This window comes from Pinus tabuliformis, chromosome 9 (assembly GCF_031772625.1).
Source record: "Pinus tabuliformis cultivar Carrire ecotype Pingquan chromosome 9, CPIR1, whole genome shotgun sequence".
Lineage (NCBI taxonomy): Eukaryota > Viridiplantae > Streptophyta > Pinopsida > Pinales > Pinaceae > Pinus > Pinus tabuliformis.
In genome coordinates, this window is record NC_142307.1 from 1,743,305,817 (window position 1) to 1,743,327,807 (window position 21,991).

The 21,991-nt window shown below is 40.2% G+C and overlaps 1 protein-coding gene across 2 annotated transcripts in view; it reads right to left on the reverse strand.

The window, feature by feature from the left end:
- LOC149155683 (phototropin-2-like) overlaps positions 1-21,991 on the reverse strand; it is a 523,795-nt gene that overhangs the window by 458,424 nt on the left and 43,380 nt on the right. Inside the window, exons 6-7 of one of the 2 annotated variants that reach the window (XM_089445926.1) lie at positions 17,817-18,033; positions 17,593-17,663 (exon numbers count right to left, since the gene is read on the reverse strand). In XM_089445926.1, coding sequence (XP_089302052.1) covers positions 17,593-17,663; positions 17,817-18,033 — 288 coding nt within the window. Of the gene's footprint in view, positions 1-17,592; positions 17,664-17,816; positions 18,040-21,991 lie in introns of both variants that reach the window. The other variant, XM_089445925.1, reaches the window with a different exon arrangement.

Below are 21,991 nucleotides of genomic sequence, written 5' to 3' on the forward strand. Positions count from 1 at the left end.
GATGAATGAATCTTGATTAACTCAGGTTGATAGATTAAACGCCAACGTAATCAAGTCACGACCACAAGATAGAAACAATTATAGACCAGTGCCTTCGATATTTGAATTAACAAGTTATCCAGAACGATTTTCAATATGTGACGAAAAGTGACAATCATAAATAATCCATATAAACAAAATTCTAAATTTAAAATTATTTTCGCTGACTACCCAAATCTAGATTTAATAAATTTCCTTCAATAGCCAAATATGATTAAAAATGCTTATCGCACCTTGACCATAGGAAAATCATAAAAATTGCATTTAATGACCAAATGACACTAAGGAACTTTAGGTTAAAACTTTTTTTAATTATTCCTTAGGAATCTAAATTAATCAAAGGGTTAAAAAATTAAAATTTTTAATGGGCCACAGGCCACATTAAAAATTCTAAAGTTTAAGCGAATAAACCCCTTAATTTTATTTATTCTCAGTCACAAAATCTTTTTTAGATTTTCTTAATCTTTTAGAAACTTTTAATGTTTTAAAATGTTTTTTGGATTTTTTTTTAATTTAAATTTTTTATGTTTAGAAATTTTTTAATGTTTTTTTTTACTTTTCAAAATTTTAAATTTTTAGGATTTTTTTAGAATTTTTTTTTAAATGTTTAGGATTTTAAATATTTTTAGATTTTTTAATTTTAGAATTTTTAAAATAAAAATCATAAAAATAAAAATAAAAATGAAACTAAATAAATCCTAACTTAAGTTTGGATTTTAATTAAACTAAAACACATATACATATTGAATAAAAGAATTGACCTAAACTAATGCACAGTATGCATGAACAAAAAAAAGAAATTTAGAATGCCTTTTTTCGTTGTGGTTTGCAGGTGCAAGTCGACGGCAGCGGAGGAAGGAGCAGGTCGAGGGTAGGTTGAAACTGCGTGGAGGACGCGGAATGAGGGTAGCACGCAGGAAGGGTATGAGGATTGCTTTGCAGGATGCGTGGAGCTGGGAGTGCGATGAATGGAGCGGAAGACTGCGGATTTGAACAGCAGTGAAGAGGAGCGGAGGGCTGTAGCAGCGGATAGAGGGTTATACCGAGGGCATGAATGGATGCCAGAGGACGCAAGTCAAAGGAAAATGAGGCAGCGTGGAGGGCTGGGGCTACGAAAAGGGAAGACGGCAGTGGTAGCAGCGTTGACGATAGAAGGGTGTAGCTGTGGGAGCCGCAGGTGATCCAAGGTAGCACGCAGGTATATCAGAGAGGCAGTAAGAGGATGCGGGTTTGGTAAGCTGGGCAGCGAAGAAAGGGATTTGAGGAGGTTTTCTGTTCTCTTTTTGCAGGTTTGGAATGGTGGCCAGCAGTGCGGATTTGAAGAGAAAGCAGGTAGCCAGGCTGGGGCGTTGAATTTTTTTTTCGAAATGCACAGTGAAACCCAAAAAACCAGGCAACAAATCCCAGAAACCAATCAGCATACTGGTGGCCGAAAAGCCCCTTAAAATTTACTAGAACTCCTTTAAGAATTTTCCAGAAATCTTAATTTAAAATTTTGGATCAGCTTGCTTCAGATTTGATCTTGAAACCCTCACGAAATTTCCAGATCTGATTTTAAATTTAAATCCTTGCAAAAAATGATGTTGATGGACCTCCAGAGATCCAGATCTTACCCTCTAGGGCCTAGATCTGGACTCTGCACAGCTTTTAGCTTCGGATCTGCAGCTGCAATACAACAAAAAAACACCCAAATGATATACAAAATGACCCATAAAACACTAAAACCCTAAAAACCGAAGTCAGAAAACCAAAATTAATTATAGATCTATGTACATAAATGGCAGATTTATCAGATCTAGGGAGAGTGAGTCCGACTCCGCTCCCAAATCTGATGATCCGAGGCTCTCAATAGCCAGATCTAATGATTTAGCACAAAAAAATTAAAAAATTTTGAATTTTAGAAGAAGTAGTAAGCTCAAAACCCTTCATGCATCACCCATAAAAATAATATTTTATGATAAGCTCGGGATCAAATTCAAACTAGGCTCTTCAAAAAACACGGATCGGGAGTTGGCCGGTTCAGCCGAGAACTTCCTCGAACGCCCGATGTGATAAAATTTAGATCTAATAGAGATACCTACTATTATATTCAAAACTTAAATTATCATTCAAACCCCGGCAACTGAGCAAGATACCTGTACTCAAATCGCTCTTCAGAAGCTATTATTAATGGCAAAAAAGAAGTTACGCACGAAAATAATACATCTTATAGCATTTCCATAAAGAGTAACACTTGCAGAAATTTAAACCCAAAGTCTTTCTTTATTGCTCATAAAAAAATTACAAGAGAGGGCTTTTCGCTTAGTACACGATCAAAAGATCAGATGACACTGACTGACAAATGACCTCCTATTTGAAGATAAATCCTCCAACAGCTAGTTCGAGTGATCCTTGTCAAGGTGATATCAACCGTTGATGAGAATCAAAATTTCTTTTAATCTCATCCATCGAGATTTTAAATATTGAGGAAATTTCGAATTTTTCAATTAAATGCATTTTAATATATTCAAAAATTAAAATTTTGCATTTATTTCCTCAAAGACTTAACCCCAGGGACCCAAGGCATAAAATTTAGCAGAATAATCAATTAACCTTAGTCCCTAGACCTATTAAGATTTAATTTTTTAAAGGATCCACGAATTTTACCTCTGGAAAATTTAAATTTACCTAGGACCTAAGACCTATGAGGGTATAAATTATTTTTCTAACCCTCAAGACACTTTACATCATGATTTTTACATTTTTACATCTCAAGGGGGAAACCCGATTTGCAAAAAGACCCTCACTGACTACCTAGTTCTGCAACACAAATATAATGTAGCAAATCAAGCAATTTGTAATAAAATAACCTAACCAAATAGTTAGGAATATTCCCAAATCACTTTTACATCAACTCGATCTAGAACACTAGGACTCCCCTAAGATTCCAGTGACAAAATCCATTCCGGCTTTGGGGTAGGTTGAAGGAAAACTCTACCGACCATCCGAGAATGGATCGGTGAGACAAAAAACCTCTCGGAATGTAGATCACTACCAGAAAACTAGGTTTACCTAGGTGATTACATACACGACACGGATTTGTTGAGATTATTTACATTATACACATGCAGACTAGGTTTACATTATGAGATGATCCTCAGGCTGACGATGATAGCTGGATGGTAGGAACATGTCGATCAAGCGCTATCCCTTTTGCAAAAAAAGGGGGTGTACTGCTATGGGTCATTGACACGTAGTGGTCAACAGGTCCCATTAAAAAATATTAATTATTTTAATAAAATCGTCTCTAGGTGGAATTTCCCAAAACACTTTATGGGTTCTTTGGAATACATGTGCCAAAGCCTTCCTACAAAATTTGAGGCCTAGAGCACATCTGATGCTACCCCAAATCAACACTATTTTCCCTTCTAACTCATGAGTAATTATACTTGCTATTATGTGGCTTTAATGGTTGTTCTATCATTGTTATTTATCTGGTTATATATGTTGGTTATAGGAATGGTTTTATGACAAATTCAAGTTATGGCTCTTATCATGTTTTCATTTGTAAATGAATGGTTATTGAATGCATGACCTAATAGATGTTATTGCAGCTATTGTGAGAGGGCATTAGACCTTCTTGATGATTCTCAAATAAGTTTCAGATCTCTATGTTCATATATGAAATCGTGACCTATAGATTTCATGTTCGCCATGTATTTGACAGAATGACTATCATGGTTAGGTCTTGTTAGGTCAATTCCTTGTCTAAGTTTTGTGTTAAAAGCTTTGTCCTGGTGTCATTCATTGTTCTGGAAAGTTTCATCAAGTTCTGGGCAGGGGTCTGGAGACTAGCCCTGAAAAAGTGGCTTGGATTTCGCAGTCGCACGCATAGAACTAGTAAAAAATATTGCATTTTCTCTCATGCAGGCTTCTGCATGCGACTGGAGGGTTACAGTCGAGTTTAGGCAGTGTTATGCCAGTGTCTGGGAGTCCAGACCAATGAAAAGGAAGTTTAACTCAGGGTTTGAACACATGGAAGGTTGGTTTAGTTCTTCGGGGTCCTGTAGCTCCTGAAGAAGGTCAATAAAGTTTCATTTTGTCGACTCCATTTCCTTAAGGTGATCTAGGAGGTCGGGTCATGTCACAATAGCCCTCAACTCATGTTTACCCTGGCAAGCCAGTTAAAGTGGGTAGATATGGGAGGGGTGGTTACAACAAGTTCATAAGTATATCTTATGAAATGTTGCACTTTGGATGTGTCATTTGAGCCTCAACACCCCCTCTATTTATACACTTCTATTGGGTGCCAACGATTAGCCCTTGGGGCACACTTAAGCCTAGCCAACTAGTCCTTTGTGCCACAAGCCCACTAGAAATATATACAAATTAATATCTTCCATTGTAGAGCTCCTCTCTTGGTGTTCTTTGCGCCCCCTAACTCCTTTTAGGGTCCTCTACAATCTCCAAGGGTTACATGTCCAAAACTTCTTGTGGTTTCACACCCACAACCTTGGGTGCAAAGCCCACATGCTTGGGTTCTTAGCCCACAAATCCATTTGTGGTGCCAATTCCTCCAAAACCCTAAACCCTAGGGCTCGGAGTACCTCCCAAGCTACAAATCTCAACATTACACACTCAAGGAATAATGGAGTTTATGGGAAGAGCTACAAAGAGTTTCACCACTAGGATAATTCTTACAATGTCTTGTATGAATAATGCATGAAATTTTCTTCTAACTAGCATAAAATAGATACTTACAAAAATTTAGGGCACAATTTAGCATAGATTAGAACTACTCGTTCCATACATTAGACATGAAAAGAAATATTTTCAACAATAAATAAATTACAAGGCAATTTAGCAACAAATTCCATCCATTATGACAAGAATAGCCCCAAAAGATGTCCAAATGCGAGTCTCTCTAAGGTGGTTGAAATCCCAAGTGATGATGATGAGAGATTCAAATGACATCTCTATAATATATATGAGTCCTAACATGTGCTATTATGCCTATAAGCCCCTAAAATTATAAAGTGATGGGCTAAAAACACCTCTAAGTCATACGCTGACCTAGTAACCAATGATAAAATCTCCTAAAGGAGGGTCGAAATGTTGATGTCATGCATGTGTAGGCCTCTAGAGGGAAGGCAATGAGGCCAAATGATGCCATGTGTGATGTAGAGGGCCTCTAAACATTATGGAGGGGTTGGCCCCTCTGTCTCTGTGCAAATCATCCTATGCACCCCAAAATATGGTTTGAGGAACAAAAGTTGGTCTCTTGGGTCTCCTGGTGATAGAATGGCCTATTTTTACTCCAACATTGATGGCTTTGAGGATGGTGCTAGCCCTCCCATGTCTCCAAAAAGTTGTGACAAACCTCATCTGGGCCTCGGATCAGCTGCAAAACCATGTGATCACTGCTAAGCCAGTTGGGGCACATTGGTCCAAGTGCATCCTCTCATGAAGGATGTGGGGCAAAGTACAGACTATTGGAGGTGTTGTACGCGACCATGCAATGGAGTGATGCTCTGCAAGTGATAGGAGTCCTATGGCTCTCAACGCTTCACCTGTAGGGGCTCAATATGATCCTCTAGTGGACTTGAGCCCAAGTTAAGTTGCCCAGCCCATAATGAAACCACCTGTCAATCACACACAATATCCAATGTTGCAACTTATATCATCAGGTACATTTAATCATTTTTTGCATCTAAGTAAGCCAAGATTGCAAGTAATGGGCAACATGACACTTCATACAAGATTCCTCTTCCAAATTTGGGGCCTTAGTCACATAACGGTGTTACACCCTGTTACCCACCATTTTGTGAGTGATATCCCTAGGAGAAAAAAATTCTCCATGATGGTCCTCAGCTGGCAATCCCTTGCAGCCACCAACTCACTCATTGTGCCATTTCTCCGCCACCTGAGCTAGCCATGTGGTCCCTCACCCATCTGTCATGATCATATGTTTGAAGGTGGGCCTACCAAACCTAAAGGAATGCCTTGTCATTTGGTGATTGAGTATTTTAGTTTACTTATCATGGAAACTCGTGGGCATGGATTAATGGGGGGATTTGATGGAAAGAGTGCACTAGGTCTGTGCTCTTGTCCCCTAGGTCTCTTTTGGATGTTAACTTTGGACTGTAGTCTTGTGGGATCTCTTTTACTGACCTTTGGGCTTTAGTGATGATACTACATGGGAAAACCCAATTTTGGTTGCGTGGTACCGCTCCCCGATCCATGTATATCACCCCCCCTTCCACTCATTATAATCCCATTCATCACTCCTCCCACCTAGGTCCACATTCCTCCACTGGATCCACAGAGGGTCAACCACCCCCTCCCCTTTGCCCACACCTTGGGTCGGGCCTGCAATGATGCCCGAAGGTTAATGCAAACGAAAATAAAAGAAAAAGCATAATTAGCCACATTCAACATGAAATTGTACCACAAAATGCAAAATAAGGTCAGGACAAACACATTTAGCACATGGGAAAAAGCAAATACATGATCTCTACCCCATTCCATGGCCATCACCCTAGTTCCTATAGGCCCTAGATGAGCCTCCTCTATAATTCAAGAACTAATGATGTCCCAATCCCTGGTGGGAAATGAACTACCCCACCTTAAAAGGGGTATCCACTGCTATACTTTACACATCATGCTCTCATTCCCTTGAGTCCCGAGAAGTTAACCAAAAAACGAAAAAATCATAGAAAGCAAAAGGAATATGAAGAAGGGTAGAAAAATCAAGGCCGAGGTAACTCATGTACCAATATTTCTCCCTCCTACACATCATTTTCCCAAGTATGAGCTTCCCTTTCATTAGCTACCCTTGTACCATGGCATGTGACCCCGGTTTTCCCCTTCATCCCCTACTCCATTCCATCACTTTATCACATGACACCACCATTTGAAGGATGTACCATGGGCATACCACCCCCTTTAGTGCTTCCACCTGAGAGGGTGCTTGTTTAATGAGCTTGAAGACCTATGTTGAACGAAACTTCTAGGAACCCGACATTTCAAGCCGTACCCGTACCCGAAACTCCGAAACTTAGCCGAAACTCGACCATCATATAATCATCTATGAGAGTTAATATAGACTTGCTTTTCCTTCTAAATTGTCATCTATGAGTTTTATTCCCTTTTTTCTTGCAAAGATAATGTGTTAGTCGGTTATTTATTTATATATACATATATCATGTTTCGATTGAAGTTTCCATTTTGGGAGGTGACGTTTCTAAATGTACCCGTTTTGGAAACTCCAAAATGTTTCGGCGTTTCATGCAACTTAGTTGAAGACATTCGCACATGACAAAGCCCACTATGGAAGGGCATGCCATTATGAAGTGCCCACCTGTTTTCCATGGTTTGTAAACTCTTTTACTTGATTTCTTTAATGAATCGGTGTACTAGAGGGCAAGGGGACACATTAGATTTAATGCCATATTGCAGATGGTTTCCATCTTGGGTTTGGTCTCCCTATACAGGGTCCTAATCCTCAAGAGGGCTACATTGGCACATGTAGGGTGTGTCTAGAGAGCCATGGGCCTCCACAACAACAGACAACATTCCATGGATCCCTAGAGTCATTCAAAGATTGCTCGTGGTTCACCTATTGGACAAGGAATATGCACCTGGTTCACCATACATAGCTGCCTCCACAGTTGCACCATATACTTGGCAAATAATCCAAGATTTATATGATGATGTGGCAACACTTATATCATCATCCTAGCCCTTGCATATGATCTATAGGCATCTTTGATCTGTTTGGAGACCCATGAGGACATTTGTATGCCCTTGTTGAATTTTCTAAGTCCATCTGTTAGAAAATTAATCTGTATTCTACTGGTTTATTTATTCTACTTGTAAATTCTGAACAATTTATTTAAAACATTTAAATACCGAAATAAACACAATACAGTCACAACATCTAAAGATCATCAACTAAAAGAAAACAAGCACACAAGTGACACCATTATTGTTGGACAAATGTCCTCGAAAAAACCCAATGCGGGAAAACTGGTGCAGCTATTCAGAGGGTTATATTATTATGCAGTCTTTCTGGGTACAAATGGGTGCCTAACCGGCTCACCCAACAGAGAAAAATACACAGCAGCAATACCTCTATATCCGGAAACAGGTATTCAGAAAACCTATCCTACGAAACCCTCTCTGGCACAACTGAAGCTCAGTGTTGGCCCTTCTGGCCTTTGCGTCAGCCCTCTGAGGCACTTCGCAGCCTCTGGGACCCTCTGCATCACTCCAACAGCCTCTGCGTGGATGACACAGTCCCTCTGGCCTCTGCGTTGTCTCTGTTGGGCTCTGCATGGCCTGAACTGGCTACTACTCTCGTTCTCCCTGCTTCTGTGTTGGTCTCTCAATATTGCCTCTGCCTCTCTGCCCAGTACTCACTACCCCTCGCTATTGATCACTGATTCAACTTTGCTTAGCAACCCCGCTCTAGCAAATTGAATGACTAATCACTCTAGTGTGTTCTCCAACTGACCCTCAAGCCTCCTCTTATACTTTTCTCGCTGGTCCTTCAACGGCCGAGATTACATCTCTAATCAATGGCTAAGATTAGATTTGGCTTTATCCATGTCATTTGGAACCTTCTAACCCAATTTTATATTAATACTCATTAATATTTTATTTTTCCTAAGTTTAGACTTTGGAACTCCATTAAAAATATTAATTATTTTAATATCTCCTAAACTGGGAAGAATCTGCCCAAACCATTTCTGGGTCTTGGAGATCTCATGCGCTTTAGTCTATCCTCCAATTTTAATTGCTAGAGCACATTCGATGCTACCCCAAATCAACACTCCCTCTTAGCGAAGACTGTGCTCTAGTAATACTCCTCACTAAGTATCACCCTGATTATATCGCACCAGTACCTGTGTTGATGCTAGGACTCCCCTCCCAACATCCTCTACACTACTGCATCCTGTACTGCTGCACATGGCCCTACCACTACCACTGCTGCATTTGTATGACAACTCCCTCTACATCCGTGCTGCTGCTGGTCCATCCTCCCAACACTGCATCTGCACTGCATCCCCCTCTCATCATGTTGCATCGTGCTACTACACTGCAACTCAATTACTGAGAAGTAAGCAACTAATCCACCCAACTTCTGACATTCCTATCAGGCTAGAAACACTACCAATGCTGAAGCTCTCTCTACCGCTAACAAGTGCTCCCTCTACTGACCTTTGTGCTGCTGCAACAACTCCCTGCATCTCGCATCGTTGCAAACCTCTCTGTGCCATCTTGCACCATTGCAACACTCTCGTGCCTCTCGCACTATTGCAGCCTGCTAGCCTCGCGCTACCCGAGGACTCCTGCACTGTAGCACTCTCTGCCGCTTCATCTGCATCTGTTTCTATCGACATCCGCCAGTCTTGCTACTCTCTCTTCGGGGCTCCTGTAGCAAGGTATAATCCAAGAGGTTGGGTACCTCAAGGATCCTACCCCTCATCGCCTGTAGTCCTCCTAACTATAGCTCGATGTCTCCCCACTTCTTCTCAAGTGGCACAGAGCACTCATGGCACAATCGTCATCCTCCTCGACTTCTTTCTCCACCCTCTATGGTGCTGCCTTCGATTCATAAGCCTCTCCCTTACTCTTCTTCCTCAGACACTGGTTTGCATAGTGACCCAGTTCCCCACAATGGAAGCACTTGACCTTGGAGAGGTCCTTCTTCCTCTTCTCCTGCTTTCCCGTAGATGCTAGAGCCGCATCCTCTTCCTCTTCCTTCTTGATCCTGAACCCTTTGCTGCTACTTCCCGCCTTTGTCAGCTGTCTGATCTCTTCTTGACGAAGAGCCACCCACAGTTCTTCCCAATCTAGAAGACTCGTCCTGCCCAGTATGCTCTGGACAAATGTCTCCCAATCCTCAGAGACTGCATTAAGTGCGGTCCTTACCATCAACTTCTGATCCGGCGTGGCCCCTATGGAAGTCAGTTGGTCACAAATCTCCTTCAACCGACCGAGGAAGACATCTATCTACTCTCCCTTCTGCATCTGGTATGACCTTCGTTGATTCTCTAGGAGCATCTTCCTCTGCACGGAAGTATGCTGGTACAATGTCTTCAAAGTATTCCACATCTCCTTTGTCATTTCCTTCTTGGCAATATGTGGGACCACATGATCCTTGACCCCATCAAGGATGATACACTTTGCCTTAGCCATTGCCTCCTCGTACCTTTCATTAGCTACCGGGTCAACTGGGATAGCCATCACTCTCAAGGCGAAGCCCTTGATACGATGTTTGTCTAGAATGGACAAGATCCTAACCTTCCAGACCACAAAGTTTGACGCTCCGTCCAACCTGTCCTGATCTCTCAGCCCATTCACAACCATCTCGCTGCTCTTCTGTCAACTCCTCTGAGTCTCTCTACTTCCCGCCTGGAAGTTCTTGGTTCGACTCCTGCTGAGTCTCTCTACTTCTCGTCTGGAAGTTCTTGGTTCGACTCCTCCGAGTCTCTCTACTTCCCGTCTAGAAGTTCTCTTCTGGACTCCCTCTGAGTCCTGATTTCCCTCCTGGAAATCCTTTTACCAACTGTAAAGTTGCTCATCTCCGATTGCCTATGCAACTGCAAAATTGATCTGGATTCCTTGGCTAGAAATCCACCTCGGCAGCAACACCCTCTACCTTGGTCTTGCCCTGTTAGGTATTGTTTTAACCAAAGTACCCCACCAGCTTTGCTCCCGCAAACTACCCACAGCGTCCTTCGCCCCAGCAACTAAAGGATTGAGCCTCTTGGCTCTGCACAATCCCAACACCGACAAAGAAACTCCCTCAGCCAACTGCGTCAACCCTCCTGGCCTCTGTGTGGCTCTGTGTGAGCCTCTCTCTACCCTCCTTAGCCTCTGCGCTGGCCTCTCTCTGGCCGAAACTGATGACACAGTCCCTCTGCATCAACCCTTCCTTTGTTGCTTCTGCAAGGATCAACTACTATCACTCAAGATAGTTGATTCTACTGCAAATGCTCTGCTCAGCTGATGCCTTCAATTCTCTTGTGGTTTGCAACCACGCTCTGATGCCATGTTGAATTTTCTAAGTCTATCCATTAGAAAATTAATCTGTATTCTGCTGGTTTATTTCTTCTACTTGTAAATTCTAAACAAGTTATTTAAAACATTTAAATACCGAAATAAACACAATACAATCACAACATCTACAGATCATCAACTGAAAGAAAACAAGCACACAAGTGACACCGTTATTTTTGGACAAATGTCCCCGGAAAAACCCAATGCGGGAAAACCAGTGCAGCTATTCAGAGGGTTATATTATTATGTAGTCTTTCTGAGTACAACTGGGTGCCTAACCGGCTCACCCGACAGAGAAAAATACACGGCAACAATACCTCTATATCCGGAAACAAGTATTCAGAAAACCTGTCCCACGAAACCCTCTCCGGCACAACTGAAGCTCAGCGTTGGCCCTTCTGGCCTTTGCGTCAACCTCCCACTGACTTGTGTCGGCCCCAAAACCCTCTGCGTTAGCCCTCTAAGGCATTGCGCAGCCTCTGGGACCCTTTGCATCACTCCAGTAGCCTCTGCATGGATGACACGGTCCCTCTGGCCTCTGCGTTGTCACTGTTCGGCTTTGCGTGGCCTGAACTAGCTGCTGCTCTCGCTCTCCCTGCTTCTGCGCTGGTCTCTCAGTACTGTCTCTTCCTCTCTGCCTAGTACTCACTACCCCTCGTTGCTGATCACTGATTCAACTTTGCTTCGCAACCCCACTCTAGCAAAATGAATGACTGATCACTCTGGTGTGTTCTCCAACTGACCCTCAAGCCTCCTCTTATACTTTTCTCGTTGGTCCTTCAACGGCTGAGATTACATCTCTAATCAACAGCTAAGATTAGATTTGGATTTATCCATGTCATTTGGAACCTTCTAACCTAGTTTTTATATTAATACCCATTAATATTTTATTTTTCCCAAGTTTAGACTTAGGAACTCCATTAAAAATATTAATTATTGTAATATCTCCTCAACCGGGAAGAATCTACCCAAACCATTTTTGGGTCTTGGATATCTCATGTGCTTTAGCCTCTCCTCCAATTTTCATGCCTAGATCACATCCGATGCTACCCCAAATCAACAGCCCTCACATCCATTTGGGAGCACCACAGGTTTATTACTTGGAAAACAAGGGGCCAACCCCATGTACATTATTTTTGGAGTCCTATTTCACATAATGGCACCTATGGACTTCATTAGGCCTCCTCTAAGGCCCAACGACACGTTTTATTGATCATTTGACCCTCTTGAGAGGCTTACTCTTTTGTTATTGAGCTAGTTTGGTGGCTTGTCACCAAAATTACTTGTTATTTTGCACATTATTTTATTCTAGGGGCTAAATTAGGCCAAAATAAGCTAAAATGAATTCATTAGGCATTGTATAAATAGATGATGAATTTATTCATTCTCTCATCATCACTTGGATTAATAATATTCTCTTGTGAGACTTTCGCTATTCTCTTTGGAGGATGAAATTGGATGGATGGATAAATTTTGATGTTTGGATATCTTCATTTTTGTCTTGGAGCTTCTATAATGGCATATGATGATGATTGGGTATACATGTTCTCACATTTAAGTGCTCTTTTAATTCTATTTTGTCATTCTTTTCTATGTCACATAAATGATGTTGGGATTTTCGCTACACTATGCTGAAATTTTGCTGCTTTTCTTGGATGAAGGGGTATAAATTTGTCTTTTATTAGTGTTGCATCATGTAATGGGCCATGTTTGAATAAGTGAATGTTCCTAGAGATATTTCATTGAAATTTATCTTAACAAGTCATCACATATTGCACATCAAAGTATAAAGACCTTGAAGCAATTGTCCCATGCCCTAATTGCCATGCGAAATTGTTCTAAATGCCTCCTTGATGAAGTGAAACCATCCCAAACATCAGAATAATCTTGACTCCATTTCTCCTAAAGGATTAGGCACTAGTCCTCCAAAGGTGATCACCCTAAAGCATATTTTTCTCACCTTTATCTCCTTCCTTCTAGGTCTAGCCTACATAGGTCACCTAGGACATCAATTATCTCACAATCTAGCGATCCAAACACTTTGACTTTTGGTCCACAACTACGTTGGAGTTTTCTCTATAGTCCCTCCAAATTTGAAGCAGATCCGACGATGGGATCTCAAGATATTGCAACCCCTAGCTTGAGGACCGTTTCTTGCCCTAGGTTTCCCTTGGCTAGTGACCTTACTAGATCATTACATTCCATTCCAAGAAGATTTTTCCATTGATCCTCTTCTCTTCCACAATTATGTCAAGCCCCTCCTTGAGTGACCAATTCCTCTTGACCTAATTTTGGGTCCACTTGGTCCCATGTGGTCGCGAAACTTTTTGAAGATAATTTCACAAAGGCCATTTTGGAACCAAGTTTTCACAAGGGTTTCTAGGACTAGGTCCCTCCATAAGCCTTATTTTCAAACCCTAGCCCTTGAAATCCCCTTGGACCTTCTTAGAGAGCCTTACACCTTGCTTCTCAAGCAAGTAAGCTATTTAATTGAGTCTCTCTTGTGAATCATTCAAGAATCATTCTTTTCCCTTTATTGACCCATTTATCTAGGTGATTCCTTTCATACCGAGTCTCCTTCCATCGGTGAAAGCCCGTAAAGAGTAGGGAGCTTTAGCTGAGGTGACAGTGGGTTATTGCTCCATTGTTTCCCTTGGCCTAATAGTTGCCCCTCTAGGATCCCCTTCTAGGAGCCCTGCTAGTTTGAGTGGTAACACACCCCTAGGTAGGAGTGGTTAATAGATGGCCCTATTAAGCATTTCCAACCCCCTCAGGGAAGTGGCATGTCCTTAGACCTCCCTTCAATCGATAGGTTTCATGGGAATAACGATGGAACGAAGAGGGGAAAAAGGGGTTTCAAGGCCAAATGCCAGGTCAAAGGCGTAGCAATAATGAGGAAATCGACATTCTAATCATACACATGTGAGGAGGGAGCAATCTTGGATGCATGAGTTACCCCGACCTTTGTTTTTCCACCCCTCTTATTTCCTTTTGTTTTTTCTTTATATTACTGTTTGAAGCTCTAGGAAATGAGAGCATGCTTTGAATAATGTGTAGCACTGGTTACCCCCTTAGTGGTGGGGTAGTTCATTGCCCACCAGGAGTTGGGACATGCAAGGGTTCCTTTCTATGATGCGATAGGGAAACATTGGCCCCAGGAACCGAGTGATGGCCATAATGATAAGGGGTAGAGTTCATGCTTGGTTTTTGCCCACGTTCTAATATTAATGTCTCGTCCATCTTTTGCATTTTATAATTTTCTTTCTTTTGTTTCTTTGTTGTGGCCATGATATGCTCTTCCCTTTTTTTTGTTCGCTACATCAACCTCCCGAGGCAACATTTCCAGGCCCGACCTAGATATGTGGAAAAGGGGAGGGGGTGTGCTAAATCCCAGTGGACCCAGAGAAGGGAGGTGGAATAAGGGATCAAAATATGTGGAGGGGAGCAATAAATATGGAAATGGGATAAATGTGACACACTTTCTCTATCATGGACTCCCAAGTAGTGCCCCTTCAAGGTTACTTGGGAGCGGGAGCAACATTTCAGAAGCTCCCAGTTTGGGAGCGAATCCCGAAGCCTTTTTTATATATATATATAATATTTTTTATATTTTGATGCATATATGTCAACAAAAACATGTAGAATGATGAATTAGATATAAAAAACATAGATTGAACCATATAACAACAATCATCTAGAAGTTATAATCTTCATCAAACACGTCGACAAGTTAGTAACATACAACATATTGAGTCTCATGAATCATGATTCATCAATCTTTAAGTTTCAAGCTTTCAAAATTCAATATATAACATATATCATTATTGATCACCAAAGTTGTACTTGTAAGCTAAGTGTAACCATTACAATAAATAATATCTAACATGAAATGAAATGTTATAAAATGAAATGAAATGAAACAACTTTCAACTTCATGAAGAAACATATTCATAATTCATTACCAATGAGTTATAATTGCCAACTTTAAACTTCAAACTTAAATTGTCATATATTGTTTACAAAAAATATCATAATAAATATGAAAGAGTCGACAGTTATAAAAACTACTAGAAACTAGAAAAAACAAGTAAATCTATTATCTATTACTAATGCTTGGGCCTCTTTCCGCCGCGAGAAATGTCTAATTTTTTAGTCTTGTTGGAAAATCAAGATCTTTGTCATTAATATCACCATCATTAACATAAGATAGAAAAAACATAGCATGTCAAGTCAAGATTTTGTTAGAGTGACGGTTACATTTTTAGTAGGGTCATGATAGAGGAGTTCGACAACCAATGTCACTAATATCATGGTACATAGAGGGATTGGTGCTCTTCATTGAATACTAGTTCCATACCCTATTACATGACAAAATCCAATGGAAACATTGCAATCCCCCCAATCTTGAAATCCTGAAAAACTGATAAGTCTACTGGATTTTGAATGAGATTTAAAATTCTACTTTCTCCATATGAAATCCAATGAGGTCAGAACCACTCTTAAACATCCCGAGTCATTTCATGGTAATGTTAAAAATTTAAGTAAAAGGATGAAAATGAAAGTGACATTCTCCTTAATCTTCATTTTCATCCTTTTACTTTAGAATTTAACATTACCATGAATCGCGTATGAATACTAGGGCAATAGGCTTGATAATTAAGCTGCCCCACTAAAAAATTATTTATTTCTTTGAAAAAAATTGCATTTGGAATGTTACTACAAAAAGAAAATTGCAAAAATGGTTAGGTAGCAAAAATTTCGCTCTCGAAATTCGCTCCCATGCGGAAGCGATTTCAGGAGCACGCTCCCTGGTCGCTCGCGAGGCGCTCCAAAAGGGAGCGCGATTTCGAGAGCGCACTCCTTGGTCGCACCTGAGACGCTCCCAAAGGGAGCGTGATTCGGGAGCGGGTTCGGGGGGGGGAAGCCGCTCTCCCGCAACCCTGTGCCCCTTCATAGAGTAGTAAGCCATTAGAGGCAATCATGCTAGATTACGATAAAAAATTAACCCCCCATTTAAGGTGAGGGAACAATACTATGGCCAACACCCTTCTTTCTTCCAAGTCGTCCTATAATCGATGCCAAATGCCCAAAATACAAACAAGCATAAGCACCTGAATGCAAAATGAATAAAGTACCTTTTGATCAGAAGCCCACCATCCAACATGTGATCTTGAAAAATGGGTGAGGGGACATATGGCTGATGCAAGTGGCGGAGATATGAATGGCATGTCACATTGGCTACAAGGTGGCTCTTAGGGGCTACTAATTGTTGGCTGGATGAGATGAATAGGAGAAAAGTTTATCCTAGGGGTCACCCACTTTTGGTGCATAACAGAAAGAACATGATTACAAAAATGGTTAGTGTACCTTGTAATTGATGACCCACCTTCCTTGAAGTAGTATGCTAGGTGAGGAAGAAAGCACTGACCAGACATATGTGGAGAGATCTAAGGCATAGCTATTTGTGGGTCATCCATAGGGCTACTGGTTGGAAGGCTGGTCAAAGAGGAGAAAGATTCTCCAAGGGGTCACCCACTTGTGTGGGTAATAGGTACTATTAGGGGGGCTTGATAAGGGTAACGTTCCCATATCATTTCCATACTTAACACATTCCATTGTTACCCTTCTGTTGTCCTTTCTTTTGGTTGTTTGTTACATGTATCCCAAAAAAGGTGTATACCTTGTACTCCTATGGGAAGAAGGGTCTAGGATGCTTAAGGTTGATGCAGCTGTATATAAAGGAGAAAGACTATGGTATGAATTTCAATATCCAAAAGAAAATGAAAGAGATAAATTATGATAAGTCAAAAGATAAATAAGCTTAAACTCTATCCATTTGCCATAAGGCCATCACCCCAGGTCATAATGCAATGGACGCATAACTAAAGAAAGGAATTAACTAAATTATCCCCATGCATTTGAAATGAAATGCACACACATCAAATTGGACTTGCAAAGTGAAACAAAGAATACAAAGAAAGAGACAAAGAGAGAGGTGGAAAGACACAGTGTTGAGGAATGGGTAACTCAATGCATGAAACATTCTCTCTATAAGGTTCCCAATACACGAGGCTACTATTGTGATAGTGGGTAGATTTCCTAAGTTTCCCGGGTTCTCAAAACTTGTCCTTAAGGGACTTTTACACAAAATGAAAACCTAGGAGGTAACAGAAATCATTATTTCAAATACATTTCAACTCTAGTCATGATAGTAAAAAGTATTTATTATTCAGTGTTCAAGAATATTAAAATAAGATTACAATTTTGTTTTATTTTTGAAGGTCTTTTCTTTTGTGTGTGCATATTTTTGTGTCAGAATTTCAGCTCTGTAGACATTTAGAAATTATTTCATCTGATATTTAAGGGGCATTCATGCATCAAGGCACCAGAAAACTGAAAGTATAATAATGTTTTCTATTGTTGTGAAAAGATACCAACAAAAAAATTAAAATAACCATTTTCCGAGTACTTTCCATATATGAAACATGCAAAGGATAAGCAACTTACCGACAATTTTTTCCTAGAATTTCTTCACGAGAATACTCTGTCAGCTCCAAGAAACTGTCAGATGCAAATATCTGCAACGCAGAACAATTTCAGCACATTTGTTTACGATACTGTATTTGTTTATATCCTTCATCTGAATGTTATTTGGTTTTAGCTTTTTAGCATCATGTGTAACCTTTAGTTTATGTTTAAGAAATAGCAATGTGATTGGGTTTTGAACCAACAATAGGATTGTCAGGAAGCCTTGGGTCTGTGATCACAAAATTTTTCTCAATACGCTCGAGTGTTGTTGCTAAATCAATGCCTTGCCGAAGTTCTTTCTTTCTCTCCAAAATATCAAAGCTGTCAGCATTGTCTTCATCCTTGGTCATTAAAACCTCAGGTTCAATAGCTGGCTCGGTTTCATGGTTCTTCATAAGACTACGATTCTTTCCTGTTAACCTGCAGCTTCACAGAAAGACGTGAATTCAACAGGCTGCACTGCATAACAGAACTTGGGAATCCACATTAAAATAAATTAATCCTAGACTTGTATAAATGCAGTGAGTTTAGAGATGATATTTGACATGTAAAAATTTTAAAACTCTACAAGATATTAACCAACAACATGAAAAAGTTTTATGCATGATTTTATCTATTCCAAATTCGACTGTGAAAACCAAATGGGAAGTAGCACATATAAGTCATAACAGAAAAAAACAAGTATTCACATCAGGATGCTCATTTCTTAGTGAACACAAGTAGAAATCAAGAAGATCTAATCAAACTTAGACACTACCAACTGAAATAAACAAGCAATATAAAAGCGTGCCTTAGTAAGGCATTAGACCTTAAGAAGACCTTTTTGCGGGCAGTCTAGTAGAATGAAATTAGATCAAATACCCTCAAATTCTCCCTGTTTATTGATTATCACATCATTGTACATCATTAGTTCTAAACTTTTCCCAAATGTCTTTGCAAAGCTTGCGATATTTGGAATGAAGTGAGGTATTTTTATATAAAGAACTAGGGCAACTTAGAGGATCTAGAGATGATATTTTGCTATTTTTGGGCCTTTTATGGTTGAATTTCCCCTACAGCAAGGGACTACTGTCCATTATAACAGAAATCATTTTTTGTACTTAGGAAAATTTAGAAGTTCTATAAGGGTGATATCCATATGCCATATGTCAGTCGCTCAGAGAAAAGTGACTAGATCTCTTGGAGAAACATATCTAGGGAATTGTCTTTTTACAAAGGTTCAACCTGACAAGCATAGAAATGATCAATATGTTTGACACGGATGATAGTTAAAAAGAAAAGCTACAAAAGGGTGGATATTATGTTGACAATATAGAGTATGGATAAATGTACGCCTCTTATTATACTCTCCTTCCAGTTAGTCCATGTATTGTTCCTAATAGGAAATTAACAATGAATAACAGAAAGACATGCTCATGAACAATAACCAAAAATGGAAAACATACATAAATAGCAGATACACATATATTGGAACCAAAGTTGGGTCTTTATATTAAATTCGAGCTGAATAAGTACAATGTAGTGAGGGAAAGAGGAACCTGAGCTTGCTACAGCAAGCTAGCAAAGACCCAGGTTGAGAAAACACTGCAAATTGCTCAAATATCAGCCCATCTAAGCTCTGCGCAGACCCAGTAAATTCCTACTCCTGCTGCTGGAAGAAAATGGTGATATCTACCACTCTTGTGCTCAGAACCTCCCGAAATTGTAGTTGGTGCCTCTCCACAGTGTCCTCAACCAAACACCGAAAGGAATCTACCCCAAACCAAACACCCGGAAGACCCACAAAATGGTGCAATTATCGACTGAATAATAAAACATACTACTGGATAAAAAGGGGATTTTTGGCCTAAATACTGCCCAGAAAATTCTGCAAATTTAACCCTGCACTCCTATCAACAAACGCAGAAAGGGTTTTGGCTAATTCTGACCTTCCAAAATTGTCCTATTTTGGCACTACGCCCTCTTAAACAAAGACTACATCCCCCAATGATGAAACCTGCTGAAATCCTCCTTATTTCTCCTCAATTTGCAATAGGATGCTAAAGGAAGTTTTCCCGGATGTAGGGGAGAAGTCTCACATCAAATCCCGACACAAGGTAGTTGAACCCAGCTCCACAGAAACGTTGTCCAATGACCCCCTGCGTAGGCCTTAGGAAGATAAATTTGTTCCCCTCAATAGCAGTCACCTCCAGCTCCAAAACTTTCCACAAAGGCTGATCTCCCCCTCAAGCAACTCCACTAATTTTCTCCCAGCAAAATACCTCAGAAGCTAGCTGAAATGAGTGGTACGATTTCTCTACTGCGTCCTCCCTGGAGTACGAATTTGCTAAAGGAATCTTGTTGAGATGTGCTACAATACTCCACAACCCTCTCACCAAACTAACAATAGTTTGCCTCCCTAGGGTGGCACTCGGAATCCATCAAAAGACGAGAGAGTTCTCCCCTTGGAGAACTCTGTGGTCAACAGTACTAGTGACCCAGCTAAACAACTTGAGCAACAAAGGAAATAGATGAGTGAACAAAAGACCCCAATAGCTTCTATGATCCTATTTATAACTTTTGTCTTGCCTCCTCATGTGGGTGCCTCCATCCAATATTTCAACCTCCTTCCCTTAGCAATTCAATTTTCTCTCCAATTGTGTATTTCGTATAGCTGTGGCCCCCACATTCCACTAGCAAATTAATTTTCTCCCTCTCCTAAGTTCCATACGCCAAAAATGTCTCCAATGCTCAATTTACAAAATTGTGTTATGCTTAGCACCTCTCCAATAAACTCCATTAACTCCCTCGGATGAAAAATCAAAATTGGGGACATTACAATTCAGGTTGCACTTCAATATAGTTTGGTGGTAGAATGTCCATTGGTATCTTCTAGATGAGGCATCAACATGGTTGAAGAGGATTAAAAATGGTTTGATCACCTACCTTCAAACTCAAACACTTGGTTAATTTGTTCTTCTGCAAATCTCGGTAAACAAACAAATATTTGCTAGGATTGGCCTATCAAGGGGTTTGTGTGTCCGTTGTGGAAAGAGTGAGGGCTTTAAGCACATTTGTTGGGATCATGACTTTGCCAGGAAACTTTCAAATCATATTATTTTGAATATTTCATGATCTCTTAGAGAGCTACTATATTTGGTGGTTCAAGTGAAAAAGGCTTGGTAGTTTTGGTTTTTGATACTTCTTACCACCATCACTATTTTTCTCTCAGATGTAACTTACTTTTGAAGAATCTAAAAGGAATTTTGTAAATGGGATATGTTACCTCCAAACATGTACTTCATGATAAAAGCTCTAATCCACAATGTACAAGGGCACTAATAGGACAATTACTATTGTCACCTAAGAAACCTATCTTCACTTTAGGAAATCTCTCCTCCAACTCAAGGGAGGTGTCCTTAGTAGGATAACTAAAGCTAACCAATGAGGGTAATTTTACGATCCTTATATGAGGGTAACCCCTTATATGGCATGAGGGTAACCTCTTATATGGCATGAGGGTAATTTTTGTGATCCTCATCACACGACAAGATTTTCAGGATAACATTTAGGGTTTTTGAACAATTTGGGGTACACAAACCCTCATTCTTTGCTCGAAGATGATGCTAATGTTTGATGGCTTATGGATCACCCTCTTGGTATACTTTTTTATTATGGAGCCTACTACCTTGTCATGGTGTGTTGCATGTATGATGTTTCTAGCCCCCAATGTGTTGGGTACGAAGCCTGATTACCTTCCTAATTGTTCAGAGGTTTTTGTTTCAAATCCCAGTCCCTGACGGGGGGGGTGTGGGGGAACTTACCCCCCACTATTGCTGCCAGGGGGGTCCAGGGGAGGGCAACTGAAATTCTTTGGAGCTCAAAATTAGATGAAAACTTGCCTTGTAAAATATTGTAATTTCATAGTCAATCTAGATCATTCATTAGGCGAAAGATCTTACGGTAGAAATTATGTTAATTTAGGGTTTTGCCCTAGAAGGAAACCCTCGATTTATATGAGGGAATTGTATTGCGATTGTGCATTATTATTCTATGTGAAGAAAAGAGGAGAGACTGTGAAATCGAAAAGGAAATTACAACGAATTTATTATAGGTTGTATCTCTTCATTTTGTTGGATAATATAAAAGAAAGGATTGGTCGTTTCTTCGTGGATGTATCCCAATTTGGATGTATCCACCAAGGGTTCCTTTATTATGTGATGAAGCATTAAGTGCTAAAGGAATTGGGTGATGGCTAATGATGGCGGAGAGCTCATGCTAGGATTTTTCCCATATGCTAATTAATGGCCTTTCCATATTTTGTATTTTAACTTTCTTTTTCTTTCATTGTGGAAATTTTATACTTTTAACGTTTGTTTAGTTGCATCAACCTCTAGGC